The sequence below is a fragment of the Microtus oregoni genome, unplaced genomic scaffold, assembly GCF_018167655.1.
Source record: "Microtus oregoni isolate MIOR12 unplaced genomic scaffold, Mior012 000058F_ref0000040, whole genome shotgun sequence".
Taxonomy (NCBI): domain Eukaryota; kingdom Metazoa; phylum Chordata; class Mammalia; order Rodentia; family Cricetidae; genus Microtus; species Microtus oregoni.
This window is the reverse complement of record NW_024543834.1, coordinates 1,396,657-1,415,232: the sequence shown is the minus strand read 5'-3', so window position 1 is coordinate 1,415,232 and position 18,576 is coordinate 1,396,657. Positions and strand designations below refer to the sequence as shown.

The following is an 18,576-nucleotide window of genomic DNA, read 5'->3' as shown; positions in this document are numbered from 1 at the left end:
CTCTTATAGAACTCAGGATCACCAGCCCAGGGATGAACCTCCTCAATCACTAACGAAAAAAACGCCCTACAGATGGATCTTAGGGAAGCATTTCCTCAATTGAGACTCCCTCCTTTCAGATAATTCTAGCTTGAGTCAAATTGCTATAAAACTAGCCAAGCACAGTCACGATGTTTCTGTGGCGGCCCAGGTCACCCCAGGCTTCGTGCATACTAGGCAAGAGCTCTACAAACAGAGCGGCGTCCCCAGTCATTATTTTTAGTTGTCTTACTCTGTTAGCCTTAAAACACCTTTGTAAATACTGTTGAGCGCTCTCTCGGCCAGGTGATACCGTTTAGTTCCCATCCCCCACCGCCAAGACCGAAGAACCCTGCTCTTTAAGCTCTGAGGGTCACGGGGGTCACGTGAGTGAACAAGGCTTTGAAGTCACTTTAACAAAATAAAGAAGTGTGGAATGATGCTATGTACCGAGTAAGCTCGGCAAATGGGTTTCACTGGATACTCAGTCCGCATACAAAGGAATAAATATGACATTTAATAAGGTCGTAAACACACTTGAAGACCCGCGGCTATTGTCCCAACAGAAAGAGACAGGTCAAAGAGTGAGAACTGGAAGGGGCCACGAGGGAGGCAAAGAGGAAAGAGAATAAGGGACTGGGAGAAATGAAGACCTCAGCCTTGGAGTCTTCGGTTAACCCAGGAAAACTTAAGGAGACAAGGGGAACTCGCAGGACGTAGCCCGACGTCCACTGGACCCGCCCCTTCATCCCCCGCCCATCCTGACCCCGCCCCATCCCGCTCCGCTCCTCGGCTGGTCCCTGGCCCCACGGGGGGTGGGGGTGGGGACCCAAACCGGTAACCTCTACCCGGCCGCTTCCCATTGGCCGTGCACGCGAGCGAAGTCCACAGAGACCAATGAGCGGCGGCCACGGCGCGGCGAGCCCTTCCGGCCCGCCCCCGCGCGCCGGCGCACCGCCCGCTAGAAGCCGAGGGCGGGACGTGGGCGCGGCAGAGCCGAAGCGGCGGCGGCGCGGACAGAATGCGGCTTCTCGGCATGGCTCGCCTGGAGCTCGGTAAGCGCGGCCCTGCGAGCGGAGGCCGGGCTGGGGTTGGCCGGAGAGTCCGGGGCCGCGGAGCAGGCCCGAGTGGAGGGAACGGGGTGCCGGCCCGGCTTGGGGACTTCTTGGCCAGCGGGGAGGGGGAGGCCCAGCCGGGCCCTCTGCAGGAGGCCCCGGGGAGTCGGGGACTCACTGCTTCTGCTCACCTCGAGCGCCGGCCACCACCAGTCCAGCTCAGCCTTCACTTTTGGGCGCGTGTCGTAGAGGTCTGACCTGAGATGCGGACTGAAGGTGGGCAGTGCCTTCCAAGGGAGGCCTCACCGCATGCCTTTGAACGTCCGCCTAGGTGCCCCGGAGTGATGGTTAGCGACCCAGTGGGTGAATTTTGGGGTCCCCTCCTTCCTCGGCTGGCTTTGTTCACGGCCCTAGAGTCTTTAGACAGTACTTAACGCAGCCTAGATCATGACTGGAAAGAAAGTAAGACAGGTCCCTGCACTCCCTCCTCTTTCATTTACTGTCTGTGACCGGCAGCGTGTTTTCTCACCTCTCTGCCAGTGTTCTTTTTATTTTTTTCTTCTTTCAACTGTCCTCACCCTATGAGCGGTAGTACATGTTTAAGAAGTACTTGCTGGGTTACCGTAGAGAGCAGATGAGAGGGAAAAGATTTAATCTCTAGCTTTCCCCGTGAGTGGCTGGGAAAGTGAGCCTATCAATTAGCTCATTATTTTAATCAGGTAGTCAGCCCTCTTTTGGACACCCTGCTGCAGGCGGGTGCCAGGCAGAAATATTACAGGTGTGAATTTCTAACACCCTTAACGGCTGCGGAGATTGAATGGGAAGCCACAGATGGCCAAACCATCTGCACGCATGGAGTGTGGACCCCGGGTGTTCTGTTTCCCGGTGGTGCTCATAGTCACTGTAGAGTGGCCCAGCGCAACTTGATGGGTCAGCATTGACCTACTCGGCCCCACCCGAGGAGGGGGGTGATGCTGGGAGAGCAGATATGAGGGGACAGTGTGTTTGATCCTGACCTGGTAGATCCCAAGATCTCCAAAGCCATCAGTTGGGTAGACTGAGGAAGAATTGGAAGGTTCTGCTTCTCTTGGCCATTTGGGCAGGCATCCACAGGGATGGGTAGTGACTCCATGCCTCAGGGAGGGAGGCATTTCTTTTGCATGGGCAATTTGTGGTTCAGTCTTTTGTCTGTACACTTTTGCCTAGTTCTCTAAAGAGCTTGCCTTAACAGATGGCTAGCCGATTGAAACAACTTATCAAAGATCTAAGACCTAAACACCTTAAAAAACTTAGAGTGACCACCAGTCAGAAATAGATTACAGCAAGGTTCTAGTGTGTTGGAGGTCATTGTCCATATGACTTTGTGTACAGAGTTTCCATAACTTCTGATTTTTTTTTCTCCAGTTCTGAAATTTTCGTAAGACATTAGTGTATCAAGCAAGTATGAATTCATAACAGTTTCATAAACAAGATAAACTTCTTATAAAGGAGTAGAACTCACTGGACACGGCTTTAATCCCAGCACTCTTGCGACAAGCTCTACGAGTCCCTTGGCTGAACAGCACCATCCAATAGAAACACAATGATGCGAATGCTCTATGTAATGTAATCCTAAATTTCCTAGGTGCCACACTAAAGCGGAAGAGGTGAGGGCACTTTGAGTTAATTTTACGTAATGACCTCATTTATGGTGGCAACCCCATTGGATTGTACGCCCTAATGATGTCCTAGATGTCCCTATTTGTGGCTTTGTCGCAGTGATGAGATCGGCTGCATGCATACTTTACAGGACGCATCCTGTCACTAAGCCCCACTGATCTGTACCTAACCCATCATGATTTCAGCACATGCTCAGTATGAAAATATTAATAAAATTTGTTTCTATTTTCTCTCCAACTTTTTGGAATCCAGTATGTTTGGTTTTTGTTTTGTTTTGTTTTACCCTTGGAGAACCTTTCAGTTTGGGGTAATGACATGTGGCTGATGTGACTGATGGCTTCCATAGTGGATAGTAGCTTGAGGGACCAGCCCCACTGACTGAGCCGGCATTTAGAATTGTACTCATCCTGTCCCACTCTGTGAATTAGATGGAGGCCTTCCAGAGAGCCCCATCCCCACCCCCACCCCCATCCCCACCCCCACCGACTCTGGATTCCCATCCTGACTTGGGACATTTTGTTGAGATCTTCATTGTCCTTCGCCTCTCCCGCTGTGCACATAGGTCTGCACAGATCGGTCCCATCTCCACACCGAAGCTCCCCTCTATTCTACACGGGCTTGCTCGCCCCAATTCCTCCTAACGAAACTCACTGAAAGAGCTGTCTGGACTTACTGCCTCCTCTCTCCAATCCGCTGCCCACTAGCTGCTGGTTATTTTTACTGTACAGTTGCCCAGGTGCTCACAGACAACTTTGTCATTAAATGCAGTAGCGAGCTTCAGACTATCTGTCCTCTGGTAGTGTGTTGATTGTCTCTCAGTCCATACTTTTTGGTTTGTGTGACATCACTCTTAGTAAAGGCCACTTTTATTTCATAAGTTTCTACAATATTGACCCCATCTATAATTCAAATGCAATATATTTCTTAGACATTTATATTTGGATATATTAGCTGTATAGAATAGTGGGTTTCCTTGTGACATTTCATGCATGTACATAATGTACTTTGGTCATATTCACACATACACACATGCACACACACACACCATTACCCTTTCCTATTTCCTGTCCCTCTGGTCCCATTCCTTTCTCTATAGTTCCCTTCTGTTGTGTGTTTGTGACGTGGGAGTGTGTGATACATTCTCTTGCATGTAGAGATGTATATGCCTGTGCTTGCATACGCAGAGGCCAAAAGGGCATGTTGAGTGTCTTCCTCTATCACTCTACCTCATTCCCGTGAGAGAGGGTCACTAAGTCAAAGGCTCACCTTTAAGCGAGGCTGGCCGGCAAGCTTCCAGGATCCTTCTGCCGTTCCCCGCCTGTCCCCCCATGGTGGTGTTACAGGCATGTAAAGCCGTGCTCATCCCTTAATGTGAACAGTAAGGGTGCAAACTTGGATCGTCATGCTTGCATAGCAAGTGCTCTTAATCCACTGAGCCATCTCCCCTGCTTTCGCATCTTTAAAAAACAAATTGGATTCCATCAGATGCAGCGTTCTTGAATAATGTATCTGTGTATTCATGCCAAGGCATACATAACCAACGGCTTGGAAACAGGAGTTAGAGAGCCACTCTGCCACTTGGCGTGTTTGCATTGACCATACATGGGTCTTTTCTTCCTGTGTTTGCTTATTACAAAATGAGGATGATTCCTAGATTCTAGCTGTGAAGAATCAGGCGCTTCATTTGACATTGGAAGCAGCAACTGGCATGATTTTGAGTGATCCATGCCCTTCATGCCCAGCACCGTAACAGGACGGACCCAAGGGCAGAGGCAGGCCCAGGCTGTCCTCCTCAGCAGGGTCCTTGGGTTGGAGAGGATCCTGTACTGTGGGCCGTGCTGTCACTGTTGTGTTTTGTCATTTGTCCAGGTCTGGTGAGCTGTGCCTTCTTTCTGGCAGTCAATGGTCTGTATTCCTCTAGTGATGACGTCATCGAGTTAACACCATCAAATTTCAACAGAGAAGTTATTCAGAGCAATAGCCTGTGGCTTGTAGAGTTTTATGCTCCATGGTACGTATTATAAAATAGTTACGCCTTTTAAAGATGGATCGGTTGATTTTGCTTTTATTTTGCCGTAGCTTCACTTGCTCCGACTGACCTGTAATTATATAGACCAGGCTGGCCTTGAACTTGCTGAGATCCACCTGCCTCTGCCTCCCCAGTGCCAGGATTAAAGTTGTTATACCATCATGCCCAGCTATTTTTAATTGTGTTTATGTGCACATAGTACAGGTGTCCTGTGTGGTCTAGGTTGGTCTGGAACCCTGGAGTTGTGTAGCCCAGGCTGACCTTGAACGTATATGTTCTTGCCTCAGCATCCTGAGAACTGAGGTTACGGATCTATGCCACCATGCCCAAATAGTGGTAGATGAGGAGACTGGACTGCACGTCAGTCTCTTGAAAGCCTCAGAGATTGAGTCAGTTGTGGGGAAAAGGTTCTTACAGCCTCGGGACCCACGGTGGAGCGAGGCCAGGGCTTCCGTACGTGCACAGAATGCAGTGCTGCACTGCGCGCTGGGTAAAGCCTGTGCTGGAAAGGAAAGCAAAGGCGCAGCAGTGGGAAGTGTGCAGGGCTGTGGTGGCCGTAAAGTGGCACAACGTCAGACCTCTGCAAGCAGCTGAAGATGAGCTAAGCTCAGAAGTGAGCAGCATCTTGTCAGCTTCGGAAGGGGTATTCTTAGTCACTTTTCTAGTGCTGTGGTAAAACACACAACCAAGGCAACTTTCAGAAGAGCTTATTTGGGCTTATGGTTCAAAAAGGAGAGTCCGTAGTGGTGGAGCCAAGGTGGCCGACCAAAGGCATGGTGCTGGAGCGACAGAGACAGCTGACTAGAGGTGGCATGAGTTGAAACACTCAAGGCCCACCACGGTGATACACGTCCTCAAGCAAGGCTGCACCTTCTAGCCTGCCCACACAGCGCCACCAACCAGGCACGGAGTAGCACAGTAACCAGGACTACGAGAGCATCACAGGATATGACACAAGGCTCTTATCAAGTTGCCCAGGCTGGCCTTAGTCTGCTTTGCCTTAGTCTTCCCAAATAGCCGGGATCACAGACCTGGGCTCATGGCATTCTTATTATCGGATCCCGAAGTCCTGAGTGGGTGTATTTTAGGATGTGCCCGCTGACCGCTGAAAGTTCTGTTGTGGATGCTGAGACTGTTCTCGAAACTTAGCACTGCTTCTTGGGAAATTATCTAAGGGTCAGTCCTAACGTTCATGCCAGCACAATGCTTTGATTATCTTCTAAAGATTTTAAAATTTAATTGCTGGTTTCCATCGTTAGCCCATCCGAATTTGCCTGGCAAATAGTACTCGTACAGGCTGCTAAGTTATCAAATGGCTCTGGGAGGCGATTTTGCACACTCAGCTTCTTATGTCGCGGGTAGTTCATTTGTTTTTGAGAGCTGCAGCACAAGAAAACATCCCCAGGAAACCTAGCAGATGGTGTGATCTCGAAGGCAGGTTCTGGATGTGGTAGGCAACGACTATGCTGGCAGTTTTATGTGTAGTGTTCTGAGAAAATGTCTAATTAGAACAATCGCTTTCGGCCTTTTTCTGCTTGGTTTCTAACATCCCAGAGACAACCATGGGTTCCCTGACAAAGGAAAGGCTTTAGATATAGGGCATAATGGCACATGCTGTTAGCTCTAGCGCTCCAGAACCTGAGGCAGGAGATGTGAGGAGTTCCGAGGCTACATAGCAAAAACTTTTCTTTAAAACACTTGGGAGAATCTTTTTTTTTTTTTTTTGGTTTTTCGAGATAGGGTTTCTCCGAAGCTTTTGGTTCCTGTCCTGGAACTAGCTCTTGTAGACCAGGCTGGCCTCGAACTCACAGAGATCCGCCTGCCTCTGCCTCCCGAGTGCTGGGATTAAAGGCGTGCCCCACCACCGCCCGGCTCACTTGGGAGAATCTTAAGTTCAGCGTCAACCTTTGGACTACATGAGACTCAAAAAGAGAGGAAGGGACAGAGTACAAATTGAGGATCTGTCCACAATGCTTGGGGCCAGAGGTATTTGGAGTTTTTCAGATTTTGAAGTATTTACACAGATTTTACCCACTGAACATCTCTAAAACTCAAAAACTCCAGAGGTTTCCTGTCTGGATGGTTTTGCTTGTTTTTTACTTTTTGCAGTGCTAGGAATTGAACCAGGACTATGCTCACACTGGGCCCTGAGCTGCATCCCCACCTCTGGATTTAAAATTTCAGGATTATGGATACTTATCTTGCATTTCTTTTCTAAACTATAAATACCAAGAAGCATCAGCAAGTCTAACAGCTGTGTAATTCTAAAGATGTTGTACACATAAATGATGTTACAGTGTCTTCAGCAATTGTAATAATAAGAAAATAGCTGTGGTTTTTATTTATGGAAGCTATTAAGTAGTAGTAATCTCACCAATTTTGTGTAACACCATGAATAAAAACCCAGAGACAGAAATTGGGGTTCAGCCTGAAGGTCAGAAAAGCAAAACAGCCAGCCACTGGCTCTTACCCCTACCTCACTCTGAAATGGCGAATCTGTCTCCTGGACTCTCATGAGACTGTGTGTGACAGCTGTCTCCTCCCGTCTTATATTCCTCTCTAGGGCTGGGATTAAAGGTGTGTGTCACCACTGCCTCATCTAAGGATGACCAGTGGGACGGTTTTACTCTCTGAACTTCAGTCAAGATTTATTTATTAAAATATAAGTGAAATATCACTATAACTCTAGATGTTTACATTTATAATAGAAAGAACTTCTAAGTTTCTATTATAGGCTAGCAAAAATGGATTAATTTTTATGTGGTACTTTGGTCTGTGCATAGGGCCTAACATCAGATTGAAGCAGTGTGTGCTCTAACCATTTAATTTGAATCCTCCTGTCTTATTATAGAAACCGAAACCTAAGCCTTGTGAGTATTTGACTTCCGGATTTTAAGTGTCTCACCTAAGCAGCGAAGCATACATAAATGCATGTATTAATATGTTAAAGCTCCGATTCAAGGCACTACTGCAGAATAACCTTGCTTAAAATGTTGGGACTGAGTTCGGGTCCCTCTAGAGTATTAATTACGTGGTGTCTTCATGGGAGCATGGTGGGGCGGGCAGACTAGCTCTGGAGTCGTCATTTGCCAGCCTCTGTTTCTAGAGTGAAAAGAGTAGTGAAGTTCTGTCCTCAGCTTTACACAGATCCAGTGATGTCCTTAGAGCCCCAGGTAGAAGAGACGAGGAAAACCTTGTTAAAATATTTACCATACTGCCTGGTAGTAAACTACACTGTCTGCACACAGTGGGCATTGCACGGCCGTGAGATTGAGTGGTGCGGTTACCATGACCTTGCTGGATGGTAGAAGTTGATTTCTGTCACACAGTATGTTGTTTTATAGTTCACAGCACATTGTGTTTGTTTGGCCTTTGAGAGAGGATCTCGCTGTGCTTGTCTTAGCTGTGCTGAAACTTACCGTGTAGACCAGGCTAGCCTTGAACTTGTGGTCCTGCCTCTGCCACCCAGGTACTGTCCTGACAGGTTTGTCCTGTCCTGCCTGAATTACAGAAGGTTTTGGTTGGTTTTACGGAATTAGTGCCTGCAAAAGGTTTGCCTGTGTGATTGTTTGTTGAGCGGTTATGGTTTGCTGGAGTTGTTAGATTTATGAGATGCTGAGTACCCTAAGTACAGTCACTGGGCCTCTTGGTCCTTGTCTACCTTACAAGCTCCCGGCCCTGTGGGGTCCCCCACTGGTGGCTGCTTTATGAACTGAAGGTTAAAGGATTTAACTGTTAACCTTATTTGTGTTTTGCCTCTCGCAGGTGTGGTCATTGCCAGAGGTTAACACCAGAGTGGAAAAAAGCAGCCACTGCGTTGAAAGTGAGTGTCTGAGGCGGCCCATTCACTGTGTGTTTAAATTTGAAGATGGGTTAGTGTATGCTGGGAAGATAATTTGCATGGTGAAGTCCTGAGTGATGCCAAATACCATGTGGGGGAAGGGTGTGGGACAGATACTATTCTCATGTCATCTGGTTTTATTCCATCTGATTCCAAGCTAAATTATGTAATTATCTTAGCCATGCTGGTTCTGAAGTCTTTGGTGTCCAGTTGTCCCCCAGAGATACTCTGCGTTGGCTGGACTTGCACCCATTGTGCGACTTAAATGCTCTTCTTTCAAGGCCAACCTCCTCAGTGGTCCATGTAACTTCACTGAGCTCTTTTTACCTTGTGTACTTGAGGCTGACGGGGCTGTAGGGTAGGGAGAGGAGGTAACCTGTCTGTGTTTCCTCAGGATGTTGTCAAAGTTGGTGCAGTAGACGCAGATAAACATCAGTCCCTGGGCGGTCAGTACGGTGTCCAGGGGTTTCCTACCATCAAGATATTTGGAGCGAACAAAAACAAACCAGAAGATTATCAGGGTAAGGACTCTACTCCATTCCCCTGTAGGCAAGTCCGTCTGTTACCAGTCAGCCTGGCTCCCGCAGGGACTAGACCTTGCTATCTGTGCTGACAGACAGCACTTAGTACCTCCTCCAGGTTTTGAGTATTAGCTTGTAGGTAAGGGGGTGTGTCCAGGCATGTGTGTGCGTGAATGTCAGTTCTTTAGAGTGGTTTTAGGGCCCACTTAGCTCCATGCCTTTCCTATTACAGCTGTTTCATATTTGATGAAGATCTGTTTTCCTCCCTTCACTGTAAGACTAGAGACTGGCAAAACATACATAGTATTTGCCTATAGTCTTTATGCCTTAACGCACGCACCATTGATTGGGAAACTATTATTAGTGTCATAAACTATTGATAATAGGTACTCCGCATTCTCCCAGTTCTAGAGATAAGAGAATTGTATGTGTCTATTAGGAGACAGCTAGAGAATTCCGGCCCTGAATTCCCAGGATTAAATATTATCTTAGTCACACTGCTTTTAGAGCACCACTGGGGATAGGACTGGCGTGTCTGTTGGTGAGCTGTGTTTGTACATTCAAGGTTAAAGATTTGCTAAATATGACATAAAGTAACTGATAATTGCATATGTGAACAGAAGTGCCTGTGGGCTGAATCCCAGTCAGACTTGGCCTGGGGAAGTCCCAGGGCAGTGGAATCTAAAGAGTAAACTCAAGGCACAGCCTGCTATAACTGCCCCGCCTCTCCATGCTTGGGCCTCTGGTCCACGCAGCACTTAACTGCTCTGGCCTTGCTGCTTTTCTGTAAAGGGGCAGGAAGTCTGCCCAGGCTACCAAAATGTAATTGAAATAGTACATGCCAAGGGTAGGGGACACATACTTGGTAATAGTCTGCTTGGTAAATCTCTAGACTTGGGAGTCAGAATCCTTGGAGACAAATCCTTGGATGCTTGGTTTCTTCTTGGTGATGAGTTTTGTTTTCCAGAGTAAGCGTGTCTGTCTTTGCTTCAAAATGATAATTGGTTATAGTTTCACTGCTTGACGAAAACAGAATACTTAGAGCATTCTGCTATGGTCGTGGTTATTTGTAAATAAGGCTGTTATTATACTTACTTATTGGTGGCATGAATGGACTTCAGTGCTCATATGAAGTCATAGAACCATTTTCAGGAGTTCTCTCACCTTCTACCACGTGGATCTCAGAAATTGAATTCAGGTTGACCGGCTTGATGCCAAGCACTTTTACCTACTGAGCCATCTCACCTGCCCTAAATAAGGTGTTTGGGGCATAGCCCACCTGGGACTTCATGTATTGGCAAGGCTGCTAGAATTGAGTGGTTACAAGAGGCAGATTGACCCCGGAGATAGATAGTGCTTGTATGCGTATGGCCTGCTGTGGGAAGAGTGGGTCAACCCTCTTTCCCTAGAGGGGTTCTCCTTGGGTACATTCTGTTCCATAGGGTGGGACAAGGACACTGGCTGGGATATAGCGCTATCTGTGGCAGGGATGGAGGGCTGCCCTCACGTTGAGTCTGGCCCTTTGGTTAACTGAGCGCTTCCTAAGTGTTCTCTTCGTACAGTTTGGTAGGTGCATGACCATAAAGCAGCTTTCTTTCCCTATTCATGTGTCCTTTATAAGCTAGGCAGTCGGAGGCCAACAGTAACTAACAGTAGAGTAGAACTATGGAAGTTAGTGACTGCGGTCTCGCTTCAGAGAGCTAAGACAAATCATATTCTTGGACTGTGGCTGAGTGGACCATAGAAGATAGGAGCCACATGTCAGGTGGTTCCTCTAGTGTCTCCCTTCTAATGTGATGTTGGAGCTCTATTAGAACTTGGCCTTTCAACTTTTGAGGGTGACTTCAAGGCATGTATTCCGTGTCCTGTGTCCTCTCTTCCCACACACTCTGTCTACTCTCCATGTCCCGTGTTCCTCTCTTCCCATACTCTCCTGTCTATTCTCTGTGTCGTAGAAAAGGTGTGTTGACTTTCTCCCCGGTATTTGGGAAGTTTTCCTGTCTTCCTGACCAGCTAGCTGTAAGCGTGTCGTCCATGTTCATATTGTCCATTCAGTAACATGAGATTCTCATTAGAAGATGTGATTTTTACAGACAGTGGACAGGGAATTGAAGAAACTGGCATTTCGAGTGGGGAGTCTAGGGCAGAGTGCATTCTGGGAGAGTGCCACAGTGAGTGCGTGAGACCTGATCACCATCAGTTGCTGACAGATGTGGAGTTATGCGGCCCTTGTGCAGAAGGCCATCCTGAGACTTCCTGTCCCTTGCTGTCCCACAGGTGGCAGAACTGGGGAAGCCATCGTAGACGCTGCCCTCAGTGCTTTGCGCCAGCTTGTGAAGGATCGCCTTGGTGGGCGGAGCGGTGGGTACAGTTCTGGAAAACAGGTAAGGCTGTGTGGTGCTGACTTAGTGTGTCTTGGTTTTTCTGCCTGAATGTGTATGTTCCTTACAAAGGGTGCCATGTAGCCTAGGCTAGACTTGGATTCTCTTTGTGGCCAAGGATGACCTCAAATTCTTCTATTTCTACCTCCCGAGTTCTGGGATTACAGGAGTGTACACTCTACTCAGCTGTTCTTGCCATCCTTAGAGTTACATGGCAAGACCCACTTAGTCACAGTCTGAGAATGACCCTAGCCTGGAATGGGGAGTTGGAACTACACAGTGAAGAAGCTCCGTGCTGGGGGCAGAAGGCTCTGGGATCTCATGACCTTCCCAGTTCCGAGAGGAGAATAGAGTCCTGGACTCACTTTCCAGACTCTTTTTGTGAGAGTCTGGAGTAGGGGGGGAGTTCTGCAGGGTAAATAGGAAGAGGAAGAGAAACAAGTTCCTGTTCTAGGATTTGTGCTCCAAAGCTTGACTGTGATTCGCCCTTGGAAATGAAGCTGTTTTTAAAATGGCTCTCTGCCCTAAGGGCCAGACCAACTTAGTCTTAGCCCTACTCATAGGTGACATCGTTGCCTTGCCTCTGCCATGGTGATTAACCTGACGACAGGCATAGCAGAGTGATCAGCACCATAGGTCTGCCTGAAGAAAATTCAGGTCTAAGGGTACAGACTCATGGCCTAGTCCTTGCCTATCGTCAAGTCCTGGGAAGACGAAGCACTGGTGTCAGCTGTTTGAAGGATCTGGACTGCGAATGTGAACATAGAAACAGTTGTGTCTGCACAGAGCGCTCTGCTGGAGCCTGCATTGAGCTCTTCATAAACACAGCAGGTGGAAGAATTCAAGGCAGATCATACGTTGTTCTGAATGTAGCAAGAAGTGTTACTGCTACCAAGCAAAAATCATAGTAAGGAATGCTTCCCATTCCGTCATTAGTGTTTTCATTTATTTGCTAATGAGCAAATTGAAACCTTGATTACCTTGTAAGATGATTACTTCTGTAGTGGTGTTCGTTTTTGACCGGGTAGTCGTTTAACATTTCCTGTTGCTGTGACAGGGCAGAGGTGACAGTTCAAGTAAAAAGGACGTGATAGAGCTGACGGATGACACCTTTGATAAGAATGTCCTTGACAGCGAAGATGTTTGGATGGTTGAGTTTTATGCTCCATGGTGTGGACATTGCAAAAAGTAAGTGCCTTTGACCAAATAAGTGTGTTCAGTCATGGTGCTTCCAGTAATAGTTATCCGGCTCCAAGCTGTGCTATTCCCAGACACTAGCCATAGTGTCCAGATTGGGGGACAGGTGCATCATCCCTTTGGTGAAGCCACCGAGATGTGTTTGAAGTGTGAAGGCCAGAATGTAGAGCTCAGTCGGTGTGAGGACCTGTGCTGTGGGCTCACTGTGCTTCTCAAATGGGTTTCTGTAGCCTGGAGCCAGAGTGGGCGGCCGCAGCCACAGAAGTGAAGGAGCAAACGAAGGGGAAGGTGAAGCTGGCAGCTGTGGATGCCACCGTGAATCAGGTTCTAGCCAGCCGATACGGGGTGAGTGTGTTTACGACTCATTTACTTGGAGAAATACTCAAGATTTTCAACAGTGTTTGACCCCTGGCCTCCCTTCGAAGTAGGCAGGGAAGTGAAGTATTTAAGCACTTGTAGATGAAGAGATGGTGTCCCTAGCTGTCGAGTTGGAACTCGGGACTGGTGGGTTAGTGCACATCATTCCACTTGGCCTCTGCTTGCCCTAGGTTTTACAGGTGTTCTCATTTGACTTTTGAAAATTGATCTTCTTGTTCTGGAGTATACGGATTGTATTAAATACCCAGAGCTTGGGCAGGGTTTGAACTCCTCAAGTAATGAAACTCTGACCGGTTTCCAGCTGGGAACTCCCCCTACCCCCGTTTTGATGATTTAAGCCGTGGTGTATGCTAGGCAAGTGCTCCACCGCGGTGCGAAGTTCCCAGCACTTACGTATTTATTTTTGAGGCGGTGTCTTATTAAGTGGCCCAGAGTGGCTCCAACTTGTGATCTTTGCTTCAGCCTCCCAGAATAACTTGAATTACAGGTATGTGCCCATGCGTGACTGGAGCATATTTTTGTGATAGTGAAGTGTCTGTGAAGTGGTTTTAGAAACCATAAAGATTGTGGGTTTATTGTTATTATTCAATTTTCCATTTTAAAATATTGTGGTTGTTACTGTACTTTAACAGATTAGGGGATTCCCTACAATCAAGATATTTCAGAAAGGCGAGTCTCCTGCAGACTATGATGGTGGGCGGACAAGATCAGACATAGTGTCAAGGGCCCTCGATTTGTTCTCGGATAATGCCCCGCCTCCAGAGCTGCTCGAGGTAAAGTGCTCCCCCTGGTGGTGAGGAAGCTCCCGTCTGCTGTGAACCCTTTATCTGGGTGAGCTCTTTGCTTTGACCGTGTAGCCCAAACTAGCCTTGAATTCACAGTAGTCTTCCTGTTTCTGCCCCACAAATACTGAGATTATAGGCATGTGCCCCAGTGATTTACTCCCTTTCTTTAATTTACTACTTTTGGGGATTAAAATACTGTACAAAACCTCACCTGAGTGGATTCCATCACCTGGGCTGTTGGAGCCCTGCCCGGCTCTGCCCGGCTCTGGCCTGCAGTGCAGACGCCTCCAGTTCTCACAGCAGCACCAAGAGGGGAGATCACTCCCGCTTTCATGCGCTTTTGAGAAAACAGACAAGAGCCTCGCACTGTGTGGATGCCTTGTGTGCGCTTTTGAGAAAACAGACAAGAGCCTCGCACTGTGTGGATGCCTTGTGCACAGACATGTGACCTATTTATTCAGCTGTGGCAGGTCGGGCTTTACCAGGGCATTGCAGTTTTAGAGACTGCTTAAGGTGGCCTAGGAATGAATGATGGCATGCATTTCTAGAGGGTTCTAGATGGCATGTCTTTGTGAGGAGACATGTAGGGATCTCTGGTGTTGCGTTGCACAACTGCCCTGTCTTGGTGCAGATAATCAACGAGGACGTTGCCAAGAAGACATGTGAGGAGCATCAGCTGTGTGTCGTGGCCGTGCTGCCCCACATCCTGGACACAGGTGAGCACAGGCTGGGTCTCATCGCTGCCGCTGCCGCTGCTCAGAGTACTTTCCTGACTAAACTGATTTTATTTCACCCTCCGTGTTCTTGTCTGTAAATCAGGGGCCGCAGGCAGAAACTCTTACTTGGAAGTTCTCCTGAAACTGGCTGACAAATACAAGAAGAAAATGTGGGGGTGAGTTCTGAAGTTCAAAGTCTGACCTCTGTGAACGGGGTGCAGACCTTCCTGCCTCTTGCCTCAAATGTTCTTTGCAGTGTGTGCCTGTTTGTCTGCTTGTTACTTACCAGTCCTGAGATATGCGTGATAACCTAAGTTTAGGTAGCACAAGAAATCTGTGGCTCAGTGGACGACAGCCTTGTAGGGTTCTGAGCACGTGCCCATCCCACGCTCCTTTCTAAGATTTGGATGTAACTTAGATCCTAATCCAAAAAGCATCCTTACCCTAATGCCAGTCTGCTTTCCCAGGTGGCTGTGGACAGAAGCTGGAGCTCAGTATGAACTGGAGAACGCACTGGGGATCGGAGGCTTTGGGTACCCTGCTATGGCAGCCATCAACGCACGCAAAATGAAGTTTGCTCTTCTCAAAGGGTCTTTCAGTGAACAAGGCATAAATGAATTTCTCAGGTAATATTTTTTTTTTAAAGATTTATTTATTTATTATGCATACAACATTCTGCTTCCATGCATGCCCACATGCCAGAAGAGGGCGCCAGATCTCATTACAGATGGTTGTGAGCCACCATGTGGTTGCTGGGAATTGAACTCACAACCTCTGGAAGAGCAGTCAGTGCTCTTAACCACTGAGCCATCTCTCCAGCCCCAGGTAATATTTTTTTAGTTGTTTATTTTCTCATTTGTTGGGTTTTGTTGATTTATATTGTTATGTGTCAACCAGGCAGTAGCAGAACTAGTTTGCATTTAAAACATAAGAGTAATTGGCTGGGTGGCAGTGGCGCATGCCTTTAATCCCAGCACTTGGGAGGCAAGAGACAGGCGGATCTCTGTGAGTTCGAGGCTAGTCTGGTCTACAGCAGCTTGTTCCAAGACAGGCTCCAAAGCTACAGGAAACCCTGTCTCAAACAAACAGCATAACAGTAATTGGATGTTTGTAAAATTGAACTTTTAAATCATTCCTCTTTCCTCTGGCAGGCGTCCCACTCTCCCTTCCATGCTTGTCCTGTTGCACGGGTGTTCAGGCCTCGCTCTAACTACAAGGCCTTCCAAGGTCTTGTGCGCGTCTCACCGTTCCCTCCCTTAGTTGTACTTGGTATTGCTGACCTCAGGTCAGAACCCTCAGCTTTGGAATGTATGTGAAAATGAGGATCCTCCTGCTGTAGGCAAACATGATGGGCTCTTAATTCCTAAGCCAGTTTGCAGAGCTCTCCATCCTGCCCTGCTGTTCACCTCTTCCTAAAACTCATTCCATCAGTTCTTGGGCAAATACAAGCATTGACCTAGAGAGGTCAATTGTGTTTCCTCTTCCTACTTCCTTTTTGTTAATTTCTCAGCTTCCATGTGAAGTGAGGGTTTTTAACTTTCTGCTTGATAACAAAAGTCGGTGGCTGGCACTCTGCTGAGACTGCCCTGTAAGTGTGCCTGGGCCAGGGGCCACACTCAGGCTGTTGTTCTTAAGCCATGTAGACTACAAGTTGTGCTGTGCTTAATCACAGTGGGGAATGTTGCATTGAAAACCTTCCTGTAAGTCCTGTAATGTCAGTAAGACATGAAGAGAAACTACACAGTTCCTCAAGCGGGAATAAGTAGAACAAGAGTAAGGAATTGCTTTGTATCCCTAGCTTTCCTGGAACTCACTCTGTAGACCAGGCTGGTCTCAAACTCACAGAGATCCACCTGCCTCAGCCTCCCAAGTGCTGAGATTAAAGGTGTGCGCCACCAGTGCCTGGCTTAGTAATGAATTTGTTTCTTTGTGTAATGGTTTTCTTAAAAGTATTCTACAAAAAATAAATAGCATAAAACTAAAGAACCCAATGTAAAAGACAGGTTTTAGCCTGACACGGTGGTGCATGCTGTACACTCAGTAGGACCAGAAGTGCAAGACCAGCTTGGGCTACAGTAGTCTCAAAATGTCACCAACAGAAACACTCCACAAGACAGCATTCAAAAGTCCAGTTAGAGCTGGATATGTGGATGCCTGTATCCAGCAGCTGGTAGAGGCCAAAGGATCAAGGATTCTCTCTGGTAGTATTTTTCAGTGTAGATGTTCACGCCTTACTGGCAAACACTTGGTGCGTCTGCCCTCTCCAGCACCCAGCTGGCTAGCTGAAAGCATCACCTCACTAGTAATGAGCTTTTCAACTCATAGGCTTAGCAGGCAAAGGGTCATGGGCAGCTTTTGCTGAGTGAACTTATTTTAAAAACACCCTCTCATGTTTTATTTATTTTTAAAAAAAGAAAAAGAAAACCTTAGAAGTGGTGCTTGACTTCATGGGTGCACGACACATTGCATTTCGACAGTTTACTCATTGGAAGTACATCTAAATACATTGGGTATTTTTTTTTCCAAGGGAACTGTCTTTCGGACGTGGCTCCACAGCACCCGTGGGAGGTGGTTCCTTTCCTACCATCACTGCCAGAGAGCCCTGGGATGGGAAAGATGGTGAGGTAAGTGGCATTGAGGGGCTCTTCTCCCAGCTTGTGTCTCTGTGTCTGGAAACCGCATCCACCATAACCAGCATGTACCACGCATGGCTGGCTTCGGTTTTAGAGAAAGACAGTTGTACTAAAATCATGATTGGGGCTGGAGAGGTGGCTCAGCAGTTAAGAGGACTGGCTGCTCTTCCCGAGGACCCAAGTTCAATTCCCAGCACCCACACGATGGCCTACAGCCATGTGCAACTTCAGACCTGTGGGATCCAGTGGCCTCTTCTGGATTCCCTGGGCATTTTGTGCACATGGTGCATAGACATACATGCAGGCAAATACTCATACACCTACATAACATGTTTAGGAGTTTAGGAAATCACAATTTAAAGGTCAGGAGAACTTGGTTTCATGCCTGTAATTTCCACACTACAACACTTGAAAGGCTGTGGCAGGAGGATTGCCATGAATGAGGTCAGACTTGAGCTAAAGAATGGAGCCCTGTTTCAAAAACTCAGACAGAAAGCTCAGGTGAGGCGCATGTGTAGAATCAGCTGTGGGACCCTGAGGGGGGAGGATCTCAAAGCCAGCCTAGGCTACGTTTGTCAGACTGCACCTGCCCCCACCCCCACTGCCTTGTCCAGGTTCTCTGGTTTCCCATCCATGTTATAATTGGTGCAAAAGCCAGGCTGGAATCTGGAATCCTGGAATTTGCTTTTCTGTTGAAACCGTTGGTCATTTGAGGCTCTAACATCTCTTTATGTCCCAGCTTCCTGTGGAGGATGACATTGACCTGAGCGACGTGGAGCTCGATGACCTGGAGAAGGATGAGTTGTGAGGGCCACAACAGCCTTCAGACTTCCTTTCTTGGGAGCAGGCAGTTTTCCAGCAGAGAAGGTTCTGGTCAGTGTCTGCTGTTGGCCGTTCCGAGCAGCACTTGCCAGCCCTGGAAACACTGCAACAGTGAACCTCAGCGTCTCAAGAAAACACTGAAGAATTCTATGAATTGTAGCCGTGAATTGGATTGTATTCTTTGGCATATTTTGAAGAAAACTGGGCTGTTAAAACATTTTCCCCCCTCCTGACTACTGCTTGACTGTTCTTGGAGGCTGTTTCTTATGTATAGGGTTTTTAAATGTGATTTCCTTTGTTTGAATATTAATGGCTTTTTCCATTAAAGAATAAAGTGATATTTTGGACAATGCTGATAATGTATGAAATTAGTGGCACATCATACAATTGGAGTCTGATGTTTAGCCTGAAAACACCACCACTTCCCTGAAACAGTGTTTTTTAAATGAAGACAAGACCTTTTGGAAAACTTGGTAGCAAGTGAGAATTGTTCACCGGTGACAATTAGGCTCAGGTTGTCAACATTCTCACTAATTTCCCA

General features: G+C 47.4%; 1 protein-coding gene across 1 annotated transcript; it reads left to right on the top strand.

The window, feature by feature from the left end:
• Positions 1 to 980: 980 nt before the first annotated feature.
• LOC121438876 (protein disulfide-isomerase A6) lies at positions 981 to 18,389 on the top strand. Its single transcript, XM_041639367.1, has 13 exons — positions 981 to 1,073; positions 4,602 to 4,743; positions 8,527 to 8,584; positions 8,997 to 9,123; positions 11,401 to 11,507; positions 12,562 to 12,692; positions 12,932 to 13,046; positions 13,712 to 13,852; positions 14,496 to 14,580; positions 14,684 to 14,756; positions 15,048 to 15,206; positions 17,108 to 17,204; positions 17,953 to 18,389. Exons 1-13 carry the CDS (start codon positions 1,040 to 1,042, stop codon positions 18,019 to 18,021), a joined length of 1,338 nt encoding a protein of 445 aa, XP_041495301.1. The 5' UTR covers positions 981 to 1,039; the 3' UTR covers positions 18,022 to 18,389.
• The last annotated feature ends 187 nt before the right edge of the window (positions 18,390 to 18,576 follow it).

Coding starts and splice junctions, on each gene's coding strand:
- LOC121438876 (XM_041639367.1), top strand. CDS start 1,040: ATGCGGCTTCTCGGCATGGCTCGCCTGGAGCTCG. Junction 11,508..12,561: donor GGTACAGTTCTGGAAAACAG/GTAAGGCTGTGT, acceptor TTGCTGTGACAG/GGCAGAGGTGACAGTTCAAG. Junction 13,047..13,711: donor TTCTAGCCAGCCGATACGGG/GTGAGTGTGTTT, acceptor GTACTTTAACAG/ATTAGGGGATTCCCTACAAT.